We start from the raw sequence: 22,539 nt of genomic DNA, 5'->3' as shown, positions 1-22,539 counted from the left end.
TTCGAGTATATATATAAATATTAGTGCATGTCACCTAGATAATACTGCATGTCTTAAAAAATCTCTCATAAATTTTTAAAACAAAGTATGTTATACTCACCGTATAAATATATGTGGCTTTAGGATTATTCCACACAGACATATATTGTAGAATAAGATATCCATTTGAGTATATGTTCTAAGATATTGAATTAGATGTTGTAATTCTTAATTTCGATATATTTTTCAGGTCAAGACAACCAATGATGACATTTTTCTTAGTGTAGTATAATTTTATGGTGCACCTTTTGACTATCTAAGTAAGGATAAGTTAGCACTGCAAAGGTTCAGAAAAGCTACTGAGAAGGCCAAGGTTGAGTTTTCCTCCACTATGCATACTAAAATCTATGTCTCTGTTTATCATTGCCGATATTTTTGATGCAAAGCAATTCAATATTACCATGATCAGATATAAGTTTGAGTCTCTTGTGAGCAATCTCATAGATGGACTCTCATCCTTTATGTGATTTGCCTCAAGGATATTGGCAGAACGATGAATCCATGTTGGAATGTCGCATCAAAAAATGTCCACGTTTTGTCCACAATTTATTTTCCATGAATACATACGGGTACTATGATTCCTTGATTTATTTTCCATGAATATATGCGGGTACTATGATAACACTAACTACACCAAATGAAATATTAGAGAAAATTTGCATTGTCTCCAGAAGAATTTATTTATTAAGTTCTTTAGACTTTATAGGTAGTTTTGAAATATCTGTTTGCATGTCTTATCTCGTATCGTAATTTAAAATTTTATAGTTTAATTAGAATATGGAAAAATGATTCAAAATGAACAGACACAAGGGCAATTTCAGCAAGAAACAACAAGCGAGTGCGATAGAACATGCGAGCGTGAACCCAAATAAAAGGAGAAAAAAGTTGTCCCTTTTGCAAATGCAAAGAGGAGAAATAATTAAATGTAGGTAGATTTGGCAAGTTTCCAATAAATACAAAAATATTTATTTTATCTTAATTCTCTTTCTTTTGCTCGTTGTCAAGTATATTGGTGCATGCAAACATGTAATGTGTATATGAATAGCATAATAATTTTCTACTTCCTATTTTATCATGATTTCTCCATCATATGACAGGTAATAATTAATCAAGGAGAATTGCACAAAAAAAAATGTAGCATGCGATAGATATCGTGGGATCGTAAGAGTGGAGGCCTGAATAGACTAAAATAAATATCGCCAAAAAAAAAAAATGTCCGCACTCTGTTTTTAAGTTGTAGGAGAAGTAAACCGCCCGCCCCGTCGTTCCTCCTCATGCTCCGCCGCGGCACCCGCACCCGCCCTCGCCCCCGCCGCGCGCCCGCGACGACGTAGCAGCACGCTGTTTCTTACTGCGTCGAGTGATGAGGAAGGCAGCGTCGGCGGGGGTTTCGTGGGCGGGGGCAGGGGCTTCCTTCCGCCGCCGCGCGATGGAGGGGCTGGCGGCCGTGCTGCTCCTCTACGCTGTCCTCGTGCTCGCCCTCGAGTCGCCGTTCGTCTCCACCTCGCTCTCCGGCGGTGGCGCCGGCGCCGGGGCCGGTGCCGCGCGGAAGCTCCACCTCTCCATCGGCACGGGCGCGGGCGCGCGCGGGGCTCCCGCGCGCCCCACCAAGGAGCCCCGCCCCGCGTTGGCGGCGGCGTCCATCTCCGTCCCCGGCGGCGCGTCGGCGCGCGGCGGACAGGATCGCCGGCTCTCCCGCGCCGGTGCCGCGCGGAAGCTCCACCTCTCCATCGGCACGGGCGCGGGCGCGCGCGGGGCTCCCGCGCGCCCCACCAAGGAGCCCCGCCCCGCGTTGGCGGCGGCGTCCATCTCCGTCCCCGGCGGCGCGTCGGCGCGCGGCGGACAGGATCGCCGGCTCTCCCGCTTCGCCACGGGCCTCGACGTCCGCCTCCTCGACTCCGCCCGCTCGGGCGCGCTCCGCCGGTCCGTCGCGGACGCCGTCGCGGCGGGCGCCCGCGCGTTCGCCGACCTCGAGGGCCTCGACCCCTCCGCCGTCGCGGCGCCCTCCTCCGGCGAGGGCGGCGGCGCCGCGGCGGCCACCAGGTGCCCGCACTCGATCGCACTCACCGCGGAGGAGCTCGGCGTGCGGGGGGGCCGCCGCGTGGTGGAGCTGCCCTGCGGGCTCGCGCTGGGGTCCCACGTCACGGTCGCCGCGACGCCCCGGGCGCCGCACGAGGAGCGGAACCCCGCGATCGCGGTGCTCAGGGACGGGGAGCGGCCCGCCATGGTGTCGCAGTTCATGGTGGAGCTGCAGGGGCTCAGGGCCGTCGACGGCGAGGACCCGCCCCGCGTGCTCCACTTCAACCCGCGCCTCCGCGGGGACTGGAGCGGCCGGCCCGTGATCGAGCAGAACACCTGCTACCGCATGAACTGGGGCGCCGCGCAGCGCTGCGATGGGTGGAGGTCACGCCCGGATGAGGAGACTGGTTGGGGACCCCTGTCAGTTCATTTGTTTTCAATTGTTTGACCGACCTCAGGTGGATTCTGTTGTTCAGAACATGCTGAATGAATGAATGAATGTCTTTGTTGATGTGCAGTGGATGGGTTGGTGAAGTGTGAGAAGTGGATTAGGGATGATGATGACAGGTTGGAGGAATCAAAGACAACGTCAAAGACGGCGGCATGGTGGCTGAATCGGCTGATCGGGCAGAAGGAGGAGGTCAATTTCGGTTGGCCATTTCCTTTCGTGGAGGGCCGGCTGTTTGTTCTTACTCTCAGTGCTGGGTTGGAGGGTTACCATGTGAGCGTTGATGGGCGACATGTCACTTCGTTTCCTTACCGCACTGTAAGTGCATATGTTTAATGTTGGGGAATGCTTGTTAATTGCCGTGCACTATCTATTGCAGTTAGTTCAAATAATTAGTGGTTGGGGACAGTTGAGATTTTCGGTATGGTACTTTGGCCTCTACTTGTCCAGTTAATTTATGTTTGTTGTGGCCCTTGCAGGGGTTTGTGCTGGAGGATGCTACAGGCCTGTCACTGAATGGGGACCTCGATGTGCATTCAGTGATTGCAGGGTCTTTGCCGACTACACACCCAAGCTTTGCGCCACAGAATTATCTGGAGTTTTCTACTGTTTGGCAGGCCCCTCCGCTGCCTGATGAGCCAGTTGATATTTTCATTGGCGTCCTGTCATCAGCCAATCATTTTGCTGAGCGTATGGGTGTGAGGAAGACATGGATGTCTGCTGTCCTCAAGTCACCAAACAGGGTGGCTCGTTTTTTCGTTGCACTGGTAAACACTTCAATGTAATCCCAAATGCTTAGCTTACTTCATTTGTTTTGTGTGCTTGTGCTGAAGATGTTTCTTAACTCTAGCATGGCAGAAAGGAAGTGAATGTGGAGCTGAAGAAGGAAGCTGAATTTTTTGGGGACATTGTTTTTGTGCCCTACCTGGACAACTACGATCTTGTTGTTATGAAGACTCTTGCAATATGCGAGTATGGGGTATGGCAGAGAATTTCTTGCTATTTGAACTAAATCTTCTTTGGAGTACTGTAGCTGTTGTATTCGCATTTTTCTGACAGTAGTGAACTTGGTTGCTCAGGTTCATGTTGTCTCTGCTAAATATGTAATGAAGTGTGATGATGATACTTTTGTGAGACTTGATTCAGTAGTCACTGCAATCAAGAAGGTACCAAGTGGGAGAAGTCTTTACATGGGGAGTATGAATGTACAACACAAGCCGTTACGCCATGGGAAATGGGCCGTGAATTATGAGGTGAAGCTTATGAAATGTTTGTCGTAACAGTTATTGGATTTCATTCTTCAAGCACCACCTTAACATTTCTTATAAACTTGAAGCAAAAGCTAAATTACTTCTTTGCAGTCATGATTCCATAAAAGCTATGTTCATCTGTAGTTCTGCACTGGACTGATGTGTTAACTGAGAAGACTGCTTAAACCTATGTTCATACAGTGATATAGATATAGTTGATATTGAATTCTTTTAACATTGGGTTGTGTGTTTGCAATTTTTTGTGGAAGTGCAGAGTTTGCAGCATTTCTTTGTTTATTTACTTTAACATTTATTCTGTTTCGAATGCAACTAATTTGTCTCACAATAAATGAATTGGAATTCTATTTCTCTTCTGTCACCCAATGTCATATTATCTTCAGAGATTTGCGCACTGAAACCATAGTATATCCTTGTCAAGATGGGGATGTTGGATGTCTTCCCCGATGCATTTATTTGAAAATTACCATATTACTCTTTATTTGTTCATATAATAAGTTATCAGTCTTTGTAAACTGAATTGGAAAATCACTTGTTGCATGTCTGCATCTGACAGCAGGCCCCTCAAAGGTCAATTATTGGAGACTTGGCATATGATTCTTTGCATTGTTGTTTAGCTGTTAACATCTTTAACTATCTAGGCAGCATGATAGCATTTTATGGTCAGTCGGACCCATACTCATGTTGTAGAGTTCCTCATCTAACAAGTCAGCATTAAGTAATATGTTTACAGAAGCTGGGCTACTGTATCTTGTCCGGACATGTTTTGCTAGCATATTGTGACTGGATCATACATGTTTTAGCTACACTTGATGCTCCTTTTGACACATTTTAATTTATAGTGTGGATATTGTTAATCTTGTTTGTCACTTCACAGGAGTGGCCAGAAGAGGTGTATCCGTCCTATGCAAATGGCCCTGGATATGTAATATCATCTGATATTGCTGAATTTATCATGTCAGAATTCATGAAGCAAAAGCTGACGGTACAATCTTATATTCTCCTCTTGAGAAAATCTCCTCCGTAGAATCATCACAGCAAAAAGGCCCCCCATGCATTTTTTTTTATTTACAGCTCACGGAAGTTCCATTTGATGTCAGACACTTGTCAAAATAGCACTTTGAATAAAATTTGCCAAAATGCCACTTTTTTAATTTTTATATATAGCAGATTATGCAAATTGTCAATATAAGGAACAGAGAGGCAATGGATTATTTATATTGGTCGATAGAAGCTTTATGTGATTCTTTAAATATTTGCTGACTAGTAGGCTATTTGCAGATAACATTTGTGCATGAGACTTGATTTGATCTCTTGTTTGAAAACTGATAAACTCTCTCTCTACAGGTATAGAGTTCATAATAGCAATTCAGAGTAATGAAGAAGCTAATTTATTGTTACTCTCTATGCAGCTCTTCAAAATGGAAGACGTGAGCTTGGGTTTGTGGGTTGAGCAGTTCAATAGGACAAGACCTGTTGAATACATTCACAGCGACAAATTTTGTCCATTTGGATGCGTCCCTGACTACTACACTGCTCATTACCAATCGCCAAGGCTGATGTTATGCATGTGGCAAAAGTTACTGGAAGGAAAACCAGACTGTTGCAATATGAGATAACAATTATGGCATAGTTCAAAAGAAAAGAAAGTAGCAAATAAGAATGAGTAGCATTTGACCCTCATCTATAGTGCCAGTCCCATGTAATCAAGAAGTTAGAAGGTTAAAGCAATGTCCATTACCTGGGATTAATTCATACATAGTTTATCCTCCTTAAGTCTCACATGCTAAAAACTGACCCTACTTAGCTACAACAGTGGGTGACAGGGTGAGGCAGCACACTAGTAATCGTGCTCTCTTTCGGCCCCAACCAAATAGTTAGAAGTTCGCAGGTGCTCTGGAGATGCCTAAGGAGTTCATTTGTAAATATGAAGACTTGAAATGGTTCAGTTAAGTTATTACTATTTACAATATGGCTTTAAGATCTGATTGTAGTTGCAGCTAAACTCACCAGGTAGCAGGGCAACCTTCAAGATTTCAGCCATTTTTTTTGACGGGTTATCTTATTCAGTTATGACATTACTTTGTTAGCGTAATTTATTCCTTAGCTTGCAGTTTTTTCCCCCCCCCCCGAAGCATATTGAACATATGCCTTTGATACCAAGCATCTTAAACTTTTGAAGACAACAAATTTGGGTTGCTATCTCTCACTCAGTGAATCCCAAGTAAAGCATCACACATGTGCAAACTGCTGAGCCATCTATGGCAGCTTTTATTTTGTGTTTTTAACCATCGAAGCCATGGCCCTTTTGAATCTTTTTATCTTTTATTATGACAATAAGATGGACAGCACAGTTTAGTTTTGCTTGGTGGAGCATGTGCATAGGACTACATGCACCATTAATAAAAGTAAATTTAAAAATGTCCAGAGTTACTATTTGACCAAATGTAAACCTCACAGTGTTTGTATCTCCAAAACCATGATGGGCAATGGACTTGGACCAATCGGATACATCTGTGCGTAAACAAAACACTTTACCTATATTGCAATGTAATATGTAAAAGAAAAATAGAACTGAGGGTAAGAGGTCTTGGTGGGCGTTCTGATGAGCTGGGTCAAGGAGTAATCGAACAAGAACAATGCACAAATTATTGCAACTTTGACTATGGCTTGCTGTATCTGCAGCTGTCATACCATACGATGTTTCTCAGGTCCTGGTATATGTGAGTTGTAGTCCTTGTAATCTGGGCCAATTTTGTCATCAACATGTAAGATAATCTTTGAAGCATCTGTAACGGTGGCGCATGGATGGGTTGCACGATGGCGCCATAGTTGCCATGCAGCCCGAGCCCGTCGGTCCGGCCCAAGGCCCGTTTTTTTGGCCCGGCGACTAGCAGGCCCGGGCTGGCAGGGCCCGGAGGAGCAGGCCGTGCCTGGGCCTTACCCCAGGCACGTGGGACGACATGGCACGGTCTGCTACAGAACCGGAGGCCCGCTGGCAGCCCGGCCTGCCGCCTCCCCGCGCCCCGCATATATAAGCAGGGACTCCCCACTCGGCCGCCTCCCCCCAAACCCTAAATCCTACCCCGCTCCCCGCCGCGCCGCTCGCGACCGCCACCACCATCCTCTCCCTCCTCCCCCTCCCTGCCTCCGGGCGCACCCAAGTCCTATCCCACCGCTGGCGTCGCCTATGGTCCTCCGCATCACTCCACCTTCTCGACTCCCACCTCCCCGTCCCTGCCTCCTCCCTCTCCGCTGCCGTGTCCCGGATCCTCGCCCCCCACCACGGCAACACTGTGAGGTTCTATCTCCTCATCGCCTGTCCCTCCGCCTCAGACTTCGACTCCTGGATCCGCTCCCTCGCCGCTAAAAACCTCCTGGAACTTGTCCTCCGGCACCCTTTCGACGAGACTCTTCTCCTCCCTCCTTCATTCCTCTCCTTCCGGTCCCTCCGCACCGCGGAGCTCACCAACTGTCGCCTTCCCGAGGACGGCACCGGTGGCGGCGAGGTCTATTTCCCCCACCTCAGCGAGCTCACCCTCAAGCGCGCCGACGACCGCCTCCTCCATGCCTCCCCGCGCGGCCCCACCTCCAGGGCGAGCGCGTTGCCGACTGGATCTGCCTCTGGGGCGAGCGCGCCGGCCGTCTCCCTCCCCCGTGCAGCCGTCTTCCTCCCGCGCGCGGCGTCCGCGGCCAGATTAGAGCAGCGACGGCCGGATTCAAGTGCACCGGCGACCGCCTCCTCCATGCCTCCCCGCGCGGCCCCACCTCCAGGGCGAGCGCGCTGGCGATCGAATCTGCCTCTGGGCGTGAGCACGCCGACGGCGCGCGGCCGCCTCCTGTGGCTGCCTTGCCTCCTGCTCTCCCTTTCCCTCTCTCGTGGGCCTCGGGCTGGCCCGGCACGCTAGAGTGGCCGTGCTTTTCGGGCCGACCCAGCCTGAAAAACGGCCCAGCAGGTCGTGCCTGGGCCGTCGGCTAGGCCCGTGGCCCTTTTAGACGCGGGCCGGTGGGCCGACGTGCCGTGCCTGGCCCGTTAGCGCCGGGCCGTGCTTTTGACGGACCCGTGCCGTGCCGTGCTTTTGACGGACCCGTGCCGTGCCGTGCTGGCCCGGCCCGTTGGCCATCTATAGATGGCGCAAGCTTTGCTTTTCCCATCGTTCACCGGAGTAAAGTCGAATGCTTGAATTTACCGATTTCTATGAGAACCTCCTTGCTAAGGTGTGCTACAGGCATATTACCACGAACTTTTTTTCGTTTACCAGAACAACTGTGAAGTAGAAAGCGTGTGTTGTTGTACCTGCCAGGACAGTGGCTGTATTTCTGCAAGTGGCCCCCAAAGGGCCTTATCTACGGAAGTCTGAAACAACAAGGGGGGGGGGGGGGGGGGGGGGGGGGGGGGGGGGGGGGGTAGTATAATAATAATAATGCAAGGGAACGGCCGAAGAAGTGAACTGGCATAGAGAAAGCTGAAGCTGCTGGTTGCTGCTGATTGTGAGAAATAATCTTGGGTTAGCTGGCAAACATAGCTCGCTTCTTTTTATGCTCTGATAGACGATGCGTCGCGCTGGGATGGCGATGTACACAGGTACGTATATTCTGTTCATGTACCTTTTGAGCTGTCGTTTCCATTGCTCCGTGCTGACTCATTGCGGTCTGCTTCTCGTTTCCCCGTCCCGGACTGCTGGTGTACGTTATTGGTCGGGTTATGCATTAAATTAATTAATCTACTTAAGTTCTGTTTGCTTCAATTTGATTCACGGGATGCAAAATGATAAACCGTGTTTGAGAACCTCGCTAATGAGAAGGTGACAAGATCAAAGGGGCAGGATGAAGCATACGCAGGGTGGTTTCGGCGGATCCAAGCCTGTTAATACTTAGCTAACTAATAACTCATAGTTAATATTAGTCAGGCAACTACTAGCTGGTTTTGTCAACTAGTAAGCTAGTTGCTAATTAAGACCTTGTTTGGGCCCATAGAGATAGTAGTTAGCAGCTAATAATTAGCTCATTCTATTCAAACAGGTCTAGCTAGTAATTTAGCTAACTGTTAGCTGAATATCCAACTAATAACAACTATTTCACTAATTATATCTAACTAGCTAATAGCAGCTAATATTAGCTACGCAGCCTGTTCACTGGTTGGTTTCTGGTGCTGGTTTGTTGTGAGAAAAAAAAACACTGTGGCTGACTGATAATTCCTGGACGAAACCAACAAGCGAACAGGATGCATGAATGGATCCAAACATGATCTAACAATTAGCTAGACTATTAGATGAATCTACTCAGAAATAAAAGAGTTAATTATTAGCAGCATCTAACCATAGGTCTCTGGATCAAACAGGCCGGATGACAACGAAATGAGACTGGACTTTGATTCTCTTTGGTCCCAAAGGATCCCCGTTCCGTTGGCATATGCGCTTACGTTTTGGCAGTGAATCAATCAGTGATGGTCGCAGCCAAATCACAGTCTTGGCTTGCTCTGTTCGTTTGGCTGATAAGTCAACTATTAACTAATTTATTATGAGAAAAATATATTATTCATTGACTGAAAAAATACTGCTTATAAAGAAAACAAACAAGACGCAAATTGGCAGTTTTGAAATGGCTGGCAGTGCAGCAAGGCCAAGCCAAGGCAACCACCAAGTGGCAACGACGCCCGTTCCGTTCCGCTGTACGCCGCCGCCGCCGCCAGCCGCCAGGTCCAACCAACCAGACCCGACGGCAGCGCTCCACTGGCCGATGCGATGGCGACGCGACGTCCCCGCGGCGGCAACAGTACACCTCCAGCTCCCCGTTCCCGTCCTCGTTATTTTGTTCCGTTTCCCTCCCCCTTCACCCTCTCTCTCGCTCGTCGCGTACAGCTGGACGCCTCCTCCCCCTCCTTTCTCGCTGTTGGCTGTTGCCTGCTCGCCTCCGTCCCCTCGCTTCCACCTCCTCGGCCAGAAAGAGGGAGGGAGGGACGGACCCCGGAGACCGCCAGCGAGCGCGAGGAGGCGGAGGAGGATGGCGGCGCCGCCGTCGAGGTCCCGGGGCGACTACGACCACCTGATTAAGCTCCTGCTCATCGGCGACAGCGGTGCGTACTCCCCCTCCCCAACCCCCTGAACTAATCCCCCGAAGAACACGCTGCCCCCCGATCCTCCGCGCGGCTCTTAATAGCGCTCCTGCTGCGCGTGGGGCTGGGCTCCGCATGCTCGCTCGCCTGATTAGCTCGATTGGCTGGCGATGTAGGCGGCTGCTCGCGCGTGTGTTTACCGATCCTTCCTTTTGCATCTCCGGAGCAGTCGGTCGGCTGTACGGAGCGGGGCAGTTTGTCGCCCAGGGCTGAAGGAACAGGGAGCAGGGAGGGTTTTTTCTACTACTTCTGTTGCTTGTGGACTTGCTAGTGCTAGATGTACATGTACTACAACCCATGGTTGAAGTTGAAGCTTCACGAGCGATGCGTGGCAGTTTAATGCTTTATTACTGATGTAAGATGGTGCCTCGTTTCTTGCTGCTTGCTACACTTGACTTGACACACACCCGTCGGTTGGGTTGGGAGCCGTGCTAGACATCAGACATGGATGGCCTTTTATTTGTGCATCAGAGCTGAATTTGTACTCTACTCCTGCAGTTGTGCTCTCCTTCACCTGTTCTTTTCAGGAGCCAGAAATTCCCCAACAGATGCTTTTTTGGTACACGCTTCTGGTGCGATCATCCGTGGTTTTCTAGCCGTACAATGTTTACACCTTGCTTGAAGTTGTGGTTTGCTGAGCATTTCCCAGAACAGAGTTATTCTCTAGGTCAATTGCTGAGTTTGGTAGGCTAGAAATTCAGGTGGCGTAAAAGTCGAGAGGTGTGAAATATTGCTCAGCTATCATGGGGATTCCAACTGAATTCCATAAAGAAGCTCTACTGGACTTGCAGTTGACTGCGTTTTTGGTAGGATCGCTAAGGTTGGGTCGAATTATTGAGTTAGGTTTGCTGTTTAGTTTTACCACCTACTCCTAGCTCCTAATCACTCCTACCTGTACCACTATATTTTTACATCTACGCTGCTGGCCTCATTAGAATTTAGTACTTTTGAATCTCAACTATGTGATAGAGCCCTTGAACACTTCCTCAGGTGCATGCCAAATCCTGAAGTTGATTGTGTCAGTATGGTTTGTATTTGGTTTTGTAACTTCTATGACACTTGATACGGACATTTATCCATTATTATTCTCTACATCAATAATTCAAAACTAGGTATATGGAAACATAAATAAGAAAAAAAAACAGGACAATGTTGATTCTTTCTTATTGAGACAATTGGGAGCAGAACAAATGGTCACATCTTGTCTGCACATACAATCTGTTTATTTGGGATACAATCATTCTCCACTCACCTTATGTTGTTTTTTCTACTTTTTATCAGGCAGTTAAATGTGTTCCTCTGCTGTTTTACCTTCATATGTTTAAATCGGCATCTCCAGCTTCTTTTCACTGTCCAATTATGTTCATATGCATGCTACATGATTGTGTTGTCAACATGTTGGCAGCTGTTAGCTGCATGGGTTTCATTGTGCAGCTGCAATGCCTTATTTTGCTTAACAAACTAACTATACTTTTAATAATATGAAGACCTTTACCAACAATATACATTTACATGCACAGAATTCTGCATTTGTCTTCTTAATTAAAGTAGGTGTGATCTTCCTCTTAAATTTTTGGTTGGACAGTCAGAATCCTGTGAATTCCATTCCCTTGCTGTTGAATGTACTCCCTGATGATCCACATCCTTGTCCGTGTGTTGTATTCTGTAGTTTCTCTCCTTAACCAATACCGTTTGGTCAAACTTTTATGTGTTGCAACAATTTTCCCTCACATAACATAATGCACAGTCTAATGAGAGCCCCATTTCTATTTCCAGGAGTTGGAAAGAGTTGCTTGCTGCTGCGGTTCTCTGATGACACATTCACAACAAGTTTTATCACCACCATTGGGTATGGACCCAGGCTACACTATCCTCTCTTTTAGCCATTCATTTATGTAAGTTAATATTCTAAACTTCAGTTTTTCCCTCTTCTGTAAAGCATCGATTTCAAGGTTAGGACAGTTGAGCTTGATGGAAAGCGTGTAAAATTACAAATTTGGGATACTGCTGGTCAAGAACGTTTCCGAACAATTACCACTGGTAATTATTTTCTCCTTTTTTTTAACTATGATGCTCTTGTGGGGCTACTACTGATGAGATGTAGGCATAATTTCAGAAGCACCCTATACTTGATCTTAAGAAGGCCCAATAACTTTAACAATTTGAAATTATACACGTCTGGTACTTTTAAGAGGAAGGAATGGAAAATAGTTTGATATGATTCATAAAATACAGCTATCTTGTGGCCAAGCTGGGCTGGCTGAGCCATGCCTTATTAGTGAATCTTGTTTATTATTACGGAACCGAAAGAGCTAAAGCCCACCTTGACCATAAAGCCTATACAGACAGCAGCCTAAGCTTGAAGGTTCAGGAAGTGCATGCCACTACCACATCTGTTCTTGACTAGTTTCACTTTCACATGAAGAGTTCTAAAACTATAACTGTTATATGTTGGTCATCTGTAAATCTTTCAATGGTGACATATTTCAAGTATGGGATGGTAAATCGGCAACATGTTATTGGGCACTGGATCACATATATTTTCCATAGTCTAGTGAATGTAAAGTAGCAATTCATTTTGTTGATTTTTAAGCAAAATATCTGCTCCTTTGATTTATTGTTCTTTTCTTCTCCCCTGTTTTGCAGCTTACTACAGAGGAGCTATGGGCATTCTGCTTGTATATGATGTCACAGACGAATCGTCCTTCAACAGTATGCAACATGCATGTGCATTCCCATTTGTTGATAGAAGATGAAAATGCTAGTCACTTTATTTATTGTTTTTTCTTAATTAACTTGTAGACATTAGAAATTGGATTCGCAACATAGAGCAGCACGCATCTGATAATGTCAACAAGATCTTGGTGGGCAACAAGGTTGATATGGATGCAAAGAGGGTACGTGTTTTCACAAAATTACCTACTGCTAGGCATCCATGACTGGTTTCTTCTCCATGCCCTAATAGCTCCCCTGTTAACAGGTAGTGTCCACAGCTCAAGGTCAGAAGCTTGCAGATGAATATGGGATCAAGTTTTTTGAGACGGTAATAGTTTATTAATTTTTTTTTTGAAAAGTAGTTTGTTAATTTAAGCTGAGCAATATATGATATACCTCCCGAGTCATAGTCGCTTCTTCATGAAATTATCATGTTGCTCAGATGGTTAGTTTCAGATTTCAGTTCCATTGTATATTTGTATGCAGAGTGCAAAAACAAATCAAAATGTGGAGCAGGTTTTCTTCACCATGGCAAGGGACATAAAGCAAAGACTCACTGAGACTGTTGCCACTGCGACTGAGGTAGCTTGTGTACTCATGCAAGTGTTATCCCCATTTCATTGATCGTCATGTAAATCGTCACCTCTAATCTTCCACCAAACTATGCAGCCCCCGACTATTCAGATTAGCAGGCCAGATCCCGACCAGGCTGGCGCAGCTTCGTCGAGGTGGTCATCCTGCTGTAACACCTGATCTGCGCGCGCGGTGGCGTAATCGCGCAGCCGTCTTGATGTGTGACTGCTAGGTGTTACTGCTTATCGCGTGTGTTTACTCCGGTGCCAAGCCAAGATGTAAATTTCGCTCGGGTGATATCTAGTGCAAAACACCAATACTCTCTGACCACTATGGGTAATGGGTGCTGTGATTCTTCAGTGAGGTGTTCGGGTGTTCCTGCTTCACATGTTATTATTATTGCCTTGTTGTAGCCCAGTAGTGGCTTGCGCTAATGTGCCTTTTAGCTCAAGATTTGCCAGAGCAAACGTCTAGGCATATAAGCTGGTGGATTGATTTGCTCCAGTCATGTAAACAAAAACCTTGGGGAGACAGCAGTGTCTGATTGTGTGGAAACATGCTTGTACATTATTAGTGCATTACTGCTCTATATCTCTCCTGCTGTTGCTCCCATGTGCATTGCACCGGGCACGCACAAGTTTGCGTTGGTATTTTTTTTTTTTGAATGGTTTGTTTATACAGAATCGCTGCTTACGGGTCGCGCCTACTGGTCGGGCCCCTGTTTCAGCTGCAAATTCCAGAATGATTTGAGAAAAAGCCACCCAATCATTTGCCTCGTTGGCATGTATGGTGTGTGTGAGTGTGATGCTCCGTCTTTCGTCCAACGTCTGTGAGTGGCCGTGCAATAACTCAGTTTCCATTCCGATGGATAGACGCGTGCGCCTCCAAATGCCTCTGTTTTGTGCTTGATTGATCCGGCCAAAGCTGGGTCAGTTTATTAGAACCTTAAATAACTAGTACATACTCCAGTATTGAAAAGAAATGGCGTGTCCACAGTATTGAAAAGAAACAGGAAATGGTGTGTCCACTAGAATACCAGCTAAAAGCCTATAGGATCGCAGAGAATCAGTCCAAAATATATATTTGTCAGTGAAGGGAGAAAGCCAAGCAAGCAAGTGCGTATCAATCGATGGTGTTTTCCAGTCATTTAGTTATCTTGCTAAACTAATTTCACGACATGTCATTTTTAGCTCATTCGTAGTAAGTCTTGGATCAACCGAGTGGCCCAAAACAAGTGGTGCATTATAGCCCTGTTCGCTTGGCTGATAAGCCACGACTTAAAGTACCGTTGGTTGATTTGTTGTGACAGAAAAATACTGTTCGTTGGCTAAAAAAGTATGGCTTATAAACCAAACGAACAGGACGGTCCCACCACCGGTGTGAATGAATAATAAATATGCAACTCCAAGCTCTTCTCCAGCACTACATTGCGTGTCTGCCAAAAGTTAACGACGGTTGTACTGTATATTATCTATGATACAAGGAAGCCATCCCAACCCAGATCAGCACCGGCGGGCAAGAGAGGGGAATAAGAAGGATTACAGGCGGCCATGATCTGGCGACAGCATTCCTCTCCAAGTGGCGCCAGCCCAAGAGCACGTACGGACAGACAGCGCGGCGCACCGCACCATCCGATTCCGATCCGGGTCCACGCCCAACACAAAATCAAATCATCATCTCCAGTGTTTCGGTTTAATTAATTGAATAATTTTTTTAATTAATTGAATAATGCACATAGACATAGTTAATCAGAGGATCTTCTGCTGGCTAAGGCCCTGCACAGCTAGCAAGTGGCAACCGTGCTGATACATATCTAATCATGGTCGCCTTGACAAAGTTTTCGATGCCATATGTTTGTTATCCTAACCGCCGATGATGACGGGCACTGGTGGTTCCGGTGCCTGCCAGGGTATGGCGGTAAGGCGGTTGGCGAGCGTGTACTAATCTGGAATGGACAAATGTTTTCTTTACGGCAATGGATTGCTGCATAGATTGGCCACCGATGCGTCGTCTGGTGCCGTGTTTTCTTCTCACGTGGACGTGGCTTTTTTTTTTAAAATACAAATTTTCTTCTGTAATATACAGCATGTCTGATTAACCTTTACGGGGGTGGCCAGTGGAAGGATGACAAAACTCTGGAAAAATATAATACTAGTAGTGAAGTTAAAAGTCTTTTTGAGGTTAGTTATTCAAGATGGATTACAGACTGGGGGGAGTTGGAAAGAAAATATGTGGGGTGAGTGAACATGGCAAAAACCATTACGACTTGTTTTAAGGAGGCTTTAGGGTGGGACAGGGTTCCAAAGAAATCTTATATATAGGAGGCCTTTGATTATTGGTTTCAACGAACTCGACTACAAAGATTACCATAAAGTTCTTCTGTGTTGCCCATAGTGCTGTGAAGTTTGTGGAACGTTAGAAATAAAATGGGGATAGAGAAGAAGGTTCCAAGATCGATCCTCTAATGAAATCTTCCACAGAATGTTCTCTGACCTGCAGAAATGACGAATCTTGTTGAAGGAGAGAGATGCAAAGTTTCTGGAAAGACACTCAGCCTATTCGTTTGGTTGTGGCTTGTCGTAAATGATCGTAAATTTCTAACCGGAACAGTATTTTTCTCTCACACAAATCAGTTAGCAGTACTTCTTCACGAACTAGCAACGATACGAGCCAGTGTTTTTGACGTGGGTGGGTTTGGGAGGGAGGGAAGACGTACACGTGTTTTGACGTGGGTGGGTTTGGGGGGAGGGGGGACGTACACGTGTTTTGACGTTGCACGGTAAACTAGCTAGGTCTGTACCTTCCTCGACAAAAATAGGTGACACACTAATAAATAAACGAGTAGAATGTAAATTAGTGGCCACTTATTTTAGAAGGCTGCTAGCTAGGTTGTACGTACTAGCTTACACGAAAACAAGTGTATAAATATTCCTAGTACATACCCCAACCAGCTGGCTTATTTGTTTATTATAATTATCATGCAAAAGCTCTTGAAAACCACATAGTTGGGCATTTATTTTCTCCTGTATCGTATGTACGAAAATCAGCACCATCTTAAAAGCTCTCCTTGTAACATAAATATATGTATCGATGCAGACTTTATACATATTATTACAACTACAAAGATATTATTATTCGATTATTTAAAAGCTTTAGTTCCTCGAACAAAATACGCGATACGCTAAGAAACGTGTCGAGCCTAGATTGGCGACCACTCTACTCTAGAAGGTCGTCGCATGGGTGTACTAGCGTAACAATGGTGGTATGCTAGTACTAGTATACTACGATAGTACGACTAGCAGGAGATAAATTAGCTCTCACGTACTGACAGCCGTGCCCGATAGCACGTTCACTCGCCCCGGCTCTCTCGCACGCGCGTGGCGTGACCATCTTCGTGTCCGCGGCATTCATGAGTTGGGAGGGGAGCCGTCCAGGTCCAGGTACAGGTACAGTCCAACAAGGCAGGCGCACCTCGCCGTCGCAGCCACGGCGGCACGTGGAAGTGGCGGTCCGCTCGCCCCCACCAAGTTTTCGCCCGTTGCGTTGCGACCGACTTGCGTCGGGCGAAGGGCGATCGAGAGAACTTCCCTGCCCGGGGCCGGGCGTCGTCGGCCAGACAGACACGAGCATGTGAGCGCGCTGCCGGCGCCGGGGCCCGCGGGACCGGGAGCCGCGGCGGCAGGGGCAGCCGTGCCGGAGCCGGGCAGACGACGTGTCCGCCATGCAGCGGAGGGGTCCAGTCCACGCGGCCAAAACACGCGACGGGCCGGGCACACGCGCCGCGCTCTCGCCAGCCGGCGAACCGTCTGGCGCGCGGTGTGGGCTGTGGTGATGGGTCGCCTGCTGCCCTGCTCCGCTCCGGTCCGGTCGCGCGATCGATGGCTGACGGAAGTGGCGGTGGCCGGGGGTTCGGCTCTTTTGTCCGCGTTCGTGCTGCCCGCCAACGGGAAACGGGGCCGGCCGTACGGAACTGCCAACCCGGCGCCGAATCGCTCGCTGCGCTGCCGCCGAACACCAAACAGCCGTGTCATCCAATCGCCTGGTCGGTCCTCTGGTTTAGAAAAACGGAGAACTTCCCAAATGTACTTTCAAATCAGTAATGGTTTGTCACGAGCGCAACCAATTATATATTCTAAAAAATAATTTTGTATATTGAATTTCAACATTTTGTTTCATTTCCTTACAAGAATGAAAGAAATAAGTGCAGAAAGATATTATCTTTCTTCTTTTGATTCAAGGGTGACAATCTATTCTCTGCTGGAACATGCCATATTTATATGGGCCAAGTCCCCTAGAGAAGAGTCAACTAGTGCCATTGTAGTGGCATGTAAAACCTACCATATAAAGTGGTCGCTCCTAAATTTTCACTTGCCTATATAGGCCCCGTTTGCTTGAACTTATCAGTCGTACCGTTTTAGTAAAATAATAGTGTTCTCCTCTCAAACAAATCAGCATCAGCATCAGCCGTTTTTTCATCAGCCCAACATGCCCTAATCTCACTATTATACACAAAGAAACTAAATATCACTGTTTGCCCGTACTTGCACAGTTAAATTTTTTAAATCTCTCCGTCTCTCGCCGCTTGATGCCATCAATTTTCACAGTGGTAAAAAGTAAAACTACCGAAGTTTCTAACCAACCCAACAAAACCGTTACATATAATTCCTCCTCCCATCCGTTGTGTTCGCTGTTCCTCCCTCCTCACCAGGGCCCTGCGCCGCCGCCGCGGCGACCCCCCGCCCGCAACGGTCACAGCTCACCGCGGCCCGACCCGGCGACCCCGACCCTCCTCTCTCAGCTAGCAGTATTAGTACCACCACCCCGCGCCCCCTCCCGCACACTCCCTCTCCCCCCTCCCTCCCACCACCGCCTTCCAGAACCTTCCGCCGCCCGCGACGATGCCGCCGGCGCCGGCTCCGCGGAAGAAGCGCCTGGTCCGCGCGGGCCTCCTCGCCGCCGCGGCCGGGTACTTCGCCTTCGTGCTCCTCTTCGAGCTCCCCTTGCTGCCCTTTCTGGCGTCGTCCTCCTCCTCCCCAGCCGCCACCTCCTCCTCGCTCCCCTTCCAGCACCCGCGGCGGCGGGAGCTGGAGGCCGCGGCGGCAGCGTTCACGTCGCCGTTCTCTCCCGCCCGCCCCTCCAAGCCAGCCTTCCCCGCCGCCGCACCGGGCCCGGGCTCCGCGGCGCCGCGGCTCCCGATCTTCTCGTCCCTCCTCCTCCTCCCGCGGCCCAACGCCACGGCCACCCCCTTCGACACCACCGCCGCCGCCGCCTTCGCCGCGGCCAAGCCGCACCTCCAGGCCATCGCCAACCCCTCCTCCGCTTCCTCCTCCACCTCCGCGCCCGCGTCGTGGCCGCCGCCGCCGACCTGCCCCGCGTCCATCTCCGTGCACCGGGAGCAGCTCCCCTACGACGGCGTCCGCGTGGTGGAGCTCCCCTGCGGGCTCGCGGTGGGCTCCCACGTCACCGTGGTGGCCCGGCCCCGCCCCGCCCGCCCCAAGTACGACCCCAAGATCGCCGAGCGCAAGGACGGGGAGGCCGCCGTCATGGTGTCGCAGTTCATGGTCGAGCTGGTCGGCACCAAGGCCGTCGACGGCGAGGCGCCGCCCAGGATCCTGCACTTCAACCCCAGGATCCGTGGGGACTACAGCCGGAAGCCCGTCATCGAGATGAACAGCTGCTACCGGATGCAGTGGGGGCAGTCGCAACGCTGCGAGGGATTCGCCTCCCGCCCCGCCGAGGACACCGGTGAGTTGTCGTCAACCTCCCCAGCGACCTCCGGATTTCTCGGGTTCATTTTGATTCGACGTTTTGATTGCTTTGATTCTTCGATCTGAACAAACGTCCAATGTTCTAGCTGCCATGTTGGTTGGTTCAGTTTAGAATCTCAATTAAACTACAAAGATCGAGGTTGGTACGACTATGAATGGGTGTCTTGTTAGTTGCGGAAATTGAAGACTGTCTCAGGGGTCTTAATTCCGTGGAATAGCGTAGCTTGGTGGAATTTTCAGCATAGAAAGTACAAACTTCGTGCTGGAAATTTCTAGAAAGGGTTAAGAATTCATTTCCAGATTTGATTTTCCTGTTTGAGGAGAAATGCGTGCGAGGGACCTGAACCTGATGGCGACGTGTCCTATTTTTCAAATCAGTGGAATCTTACAAAGTACACATTGACCTGAAACCGCGTTGTAGAGCTGTTCAGTTTTGACGAGGCAACTGACGTGGGAACCTGAACTTCGTTCTATAGTTGTTCCTTCTCTGATTCATCGAACATAAACAGTTTCTAGTGTCACATGTGCTGTGTTTTTAGGAGTCCCTGTGTTCAATGAGTTCCAGCTGCTTTTAAGTTATGGATGATTCAATGCTGCTAAAGCAAGCTTGCGACCTACTGATGTGAACCATGGTTGAATGAGTCATTGTAGTGAGTAGAGCACCATAGCAATGATCAAGATTTGGTGTTCAGCGAACCTGAGAGAACTTTCCTTGCAGCAGCCAGCAATTCAGTCCTTTGAATTTTTTATCCAAACGCTTCAACTTGAAACTGAAGTTAAAACCACGATTTCTTTTACTTAAAGAATACAGGCCCTGACTTTGCTTTGCAAAATTGGCATTATGGTTCATGGGATATGTCGCTTTCGTGTTTCAGTTGATGGGCAACTCAAGTGTGAGAAATGGATTCGCGACGATGACAACAAGTCAGAGGAATCAAAGATGAAATGGTGGGTGAAACGTTTGATTGGCAGACCAAAGGATGTCCACATCAGTTGGCCATACCCGTTCACAGAAGGCAAGCTATTTGTTATGACTTTAACAGCTGGTTTGGAAGGTTACCATGTCAATGTTGATGGGCGGCATGTTGCTTCATTTCCTTACCGCACTGTAAGTTATCAGTTAGAGCCTCATAAATCTTGGTGTGTAGTCCTCAGGTATGTATTGCTAATTGTTGCCGGTTTTTTTTCTCTCTTCAGGGTTACTCTCTTGAGGATGCAACTGCATTATCCTTGAATGGAGACATTGATATTGAGTCAATTTTTGCTAGTTCTCTACCCAATTCGCATCCTAGTTTCGCCCCCGAGCGATACCTTGAGATGTCTGAACAGTGGAAAGCCCCACCACTGCCCATTGAACCTGTTGAGCTTTTCATTGGCATTCTCTCTGCGGCCAGCCATTTTGCTGAGCGCATGGCTGTAAGGAAATCATGGATGATGTATACAAGGAAATCATCCAATATTGTAGCTCGGTTCTTTGTGGCTCTGGTAACTACTACCACCTTTGGTCATCAAATGTTTTTACTCTGCAAAACGCTGACCGGATTAAGAAAATTCGCAGAATGGAAAAAAGGAAGTTAACGCAGAGCTCAAGAAGGAGGCAGAGTTCTTCCAGGACATTGTTATAGTGCCTTTCATTGATAGCTATGACCTCGTTGTATTGAAGACTGTTGCCATTGCTGAGTATGGGGTAAGTGATTTCAATTTGGCAACCAAGTAATATGTACATGCAAGCAGCACTGCCATATTTCCTTACAGGTCAATTTCATTCATATTTACAGCTAATCATCTTTGTTAATGCAGGTGCACGTTGTCCCTGCAAAGTACGTAATGAAATGCGACGATGATACATTCGTCAGAATTGATTCGGTACTGGATCAAGTGAAGAAAGTTCGAAATGATAAAAGCGTTTATGTCGGAAGTATAAACTACTTCCATCGACCACTAAGATCTGGCAAGTGGGCAGTAACTTATGAGGTAAATTGTTGTCTCTTGTGTAATTGTGATAGGATTTTTGTCATGCAGTATCGAGCCCATATTTTTTCTTCTGCTGGCAAACAAACATCTAGTGTATCGACCAACTGCACGTTTTCTTTGTTTATTTTTCTCTATGATGACCATTTAGACAATAAATATGTATCACTAGCTCAGAACTCTTGAAAAGTAAAAGAAAATCTTGCATTTATATATCATTCGTGGCAAACAATGAGTATGCTTGCGACTTACTCCTATGTACACAAGCATAGTTGTACTGTCCTTAGTTGTCACCTCTTTCTCTATCCTAGTCTAATCTTCTTGACATTCTAGAGAGTTAAAAGATAGTGTCATTATCATTGAAAATGTATCTCCTTCCTATGCAGGAATGGCCGGAAGAAGTGTACCCGAATTATGCTAATGGACCTGGCTATGTAATTTCATCTGATATTGCTCGTTACGTTGTGTCTGAATTCGACAATCAGACACTTCGGGTAAGCATAATATCTGACCATATCAACTGAGTCAAAGTAATCAACAGACATGGCTCTCAAAATAAGCAACAATAGCTGAAATGGTTTGTGTTGTTTTGGTGCGCAGCTGTTTAAGATGGAGGATGTGAGCATGGGCATGTGGGTGGAGAAGTTCAACAAGACGCGGAGGCCGGTGGAGATCCGGCACGACGTGCGGTTCTACCAGTCGGGCTGCTACGACGGCTACTTCACGGCACACTACCAGTCCCCGCAGCACATGATCTGCCTGTGGCGGAAGCTGCAGTCCGGGAGTGCCCGGTGCTGCGATGTGAGATGACGATGGCGAAAACCTGATTTGCACGGCTAATTCCACTCATGAGGTTCAAAGAGGTGATAGGTCGACAGCCCGTAAGGCACAGCTCGCTTATGAGGAACCCGTAAGGCACAGCTCGCTTATGAGGAACGACGGCTGACGACCCGGTGGTGACGGTGGGGATGAGTTTGCTCCTCTGGACTTGTGACACGATGATTCGTTCATTCTTTTGGTCGGTGGCCCGTTTCAGCTGCTGATTCTGACAGCCCTGATCGATCTTCTTGGTCGGGGATTCTTTTATACTACTACTACCTGTTATATTGTAGCTGCGTCAAACTTTTTTGACCTAGAAATTTTGACTTGGGTGAGTTGGGTTGGTATACTGGCGGTGTTTATAAAAAGGATTTTCTGAGTTAGTATTTATATATCTTATCTTATATACTGAGTTGTGTGGACGATACTTCATATCGCAATCAGACATCAGAATTTCCGATCATCGAAGATCAACGTGCCTTGTTAGCTACACTAAGGCCTTGTTTAGTTAGCGAAATTTTTGACGAAATGGTACTGTAGTTCTTTCGTTGTTATTTGATAATTAGTGTTCAATCATAGTCTAATTAGGTTTAAAAGATTTGTTTCATGAATTTCGTAATTAGTTTTATTTTTTATTTATATTTAATGCTTCATGCATACGTCCAAAGATTCGATGTGACGGAAAATCTTAAAAAATTTTGCAAAATTTTGGGAACTAAACACCACCACGACTCCGCCACGGAGCTCCGACTGCACCTAGCCTCGCCGCTCTGAGCCTCTGACCACATCACGCTGCCATGGCAA

The 22,539-nt window shown here is 47.5% G+C and overlaps 3 protein-coding genes across 3 annotated transcripts; all 3 read left to right on the top strand.

Moving 5' to 3' along the window:
- Positions 1 to 1,288: 1,288 nt before the first annotated feature.
- On the top strand, positions 1,289 to 5,818 carry LOC136551090 (hydroxyproline O-galactosyltransferase GALT6-like). Its single transcript, XM_066542675.1, has 8 exons — positions 1,289 to 1,608; positions 1,771 to 2,465; positions 2,577 to 2,824; positions 2,986 to 3,273; positions 3,357 to 3,485; positions 3,586 to 3,759; positions 4,652 to 4,759; positions 5,187 to 5,818. The coding sequence occupies exons 1-8, from the start codon at positions 1,403 to 1,405 to the stop codon at positions 5,391 to 5,393; spliced, it is 2,055 nt and encodes a 684-aa protein (XP_066398772.1). The 5' UTR covers positions 1,289 to 1,402; the 3' UTR covers positions 5,394 to 5,818.
- Positions 5,819 to 9,423: 3,605 nt separating this feature from the next.
- LOC136551089 (ras-related protein RABE1c-like) lies at positions 9,424 to 13,732 on the top strand. Its single transcript, XM_066542674.1, has 9 exons — positions 9,424 to 9,549; positions 9,636 to 9,850; positions 11,666 to 11,738; positions 11,829 to 11,929; positions 12,536 to 12,601; positions 12,692 to 12,786; positions 12,870 to 12,932; positions 13,091 to 13,186; positions 13,274 to 13,732. The coding sequence occupies exons 2-9, from the start codon at positions 9,778 to 9,780 to the stop codon at positions 13,355 to 13,357; spliced, it is 651 nt and encodes a 216-aa protein (XP_066398771.1). The 5' UTR covers positions 9,424 to 9,549; positions 9,636 to 9,777; the 3' UTR covers positions 13,358 to 13,732.
- A 4,211-nt stretch (positions 13,733 to 17,943) lies between these two features.
- Positions 17,944 to 22,125, top strand: LOC136551088 (hydroxyproline O-galactosyltransferase GALT6-like). Its single transcript, XM_066542673.1, has 7 exons — positions 17,944 to 18,922; positions 19,821 to 20,053; positions 20,143 to 20,430; positions 20,504 to 20,632; positions 20,746 to 20,919; positions 21,303 to 21,410; positions 21,517 to 22,125. The coding sequence occupies exons 1-7, from the start codon at positions 18,076 to 18,078 to the stop codon at positions 21,724 to 21,726; spliced, it is 1,989 nt and encodes a 662-aa protein (XP_066398770.1). The 5' UTR covers positions 17,944 to 18,075; the 3' UTR covers positions 21,727 to 22,125.
- The last annotated feature ends 414 nt before the right edge of the window (positions 22,126 to 22,539 follow it).

Source organism: Miscanthus floridulus, chromosome 4 (genome assembly GCF_019320115.1).
Source record: "Miscanthus floridulus cultivar M001 chromosome 4, ASM1932011v1, whole genome shotgun sequence".
NCBI lineage: Eukaryota > Viridiplantae > Streptophyta > Magnoliopsida > Poales > Poaceae > Miscanthus > Miscanthus floridulus.
Note: the sequence above shows the minus strand (reverse complement) of the source record. Positions and strands in the feature narration are given on the sequence as shown.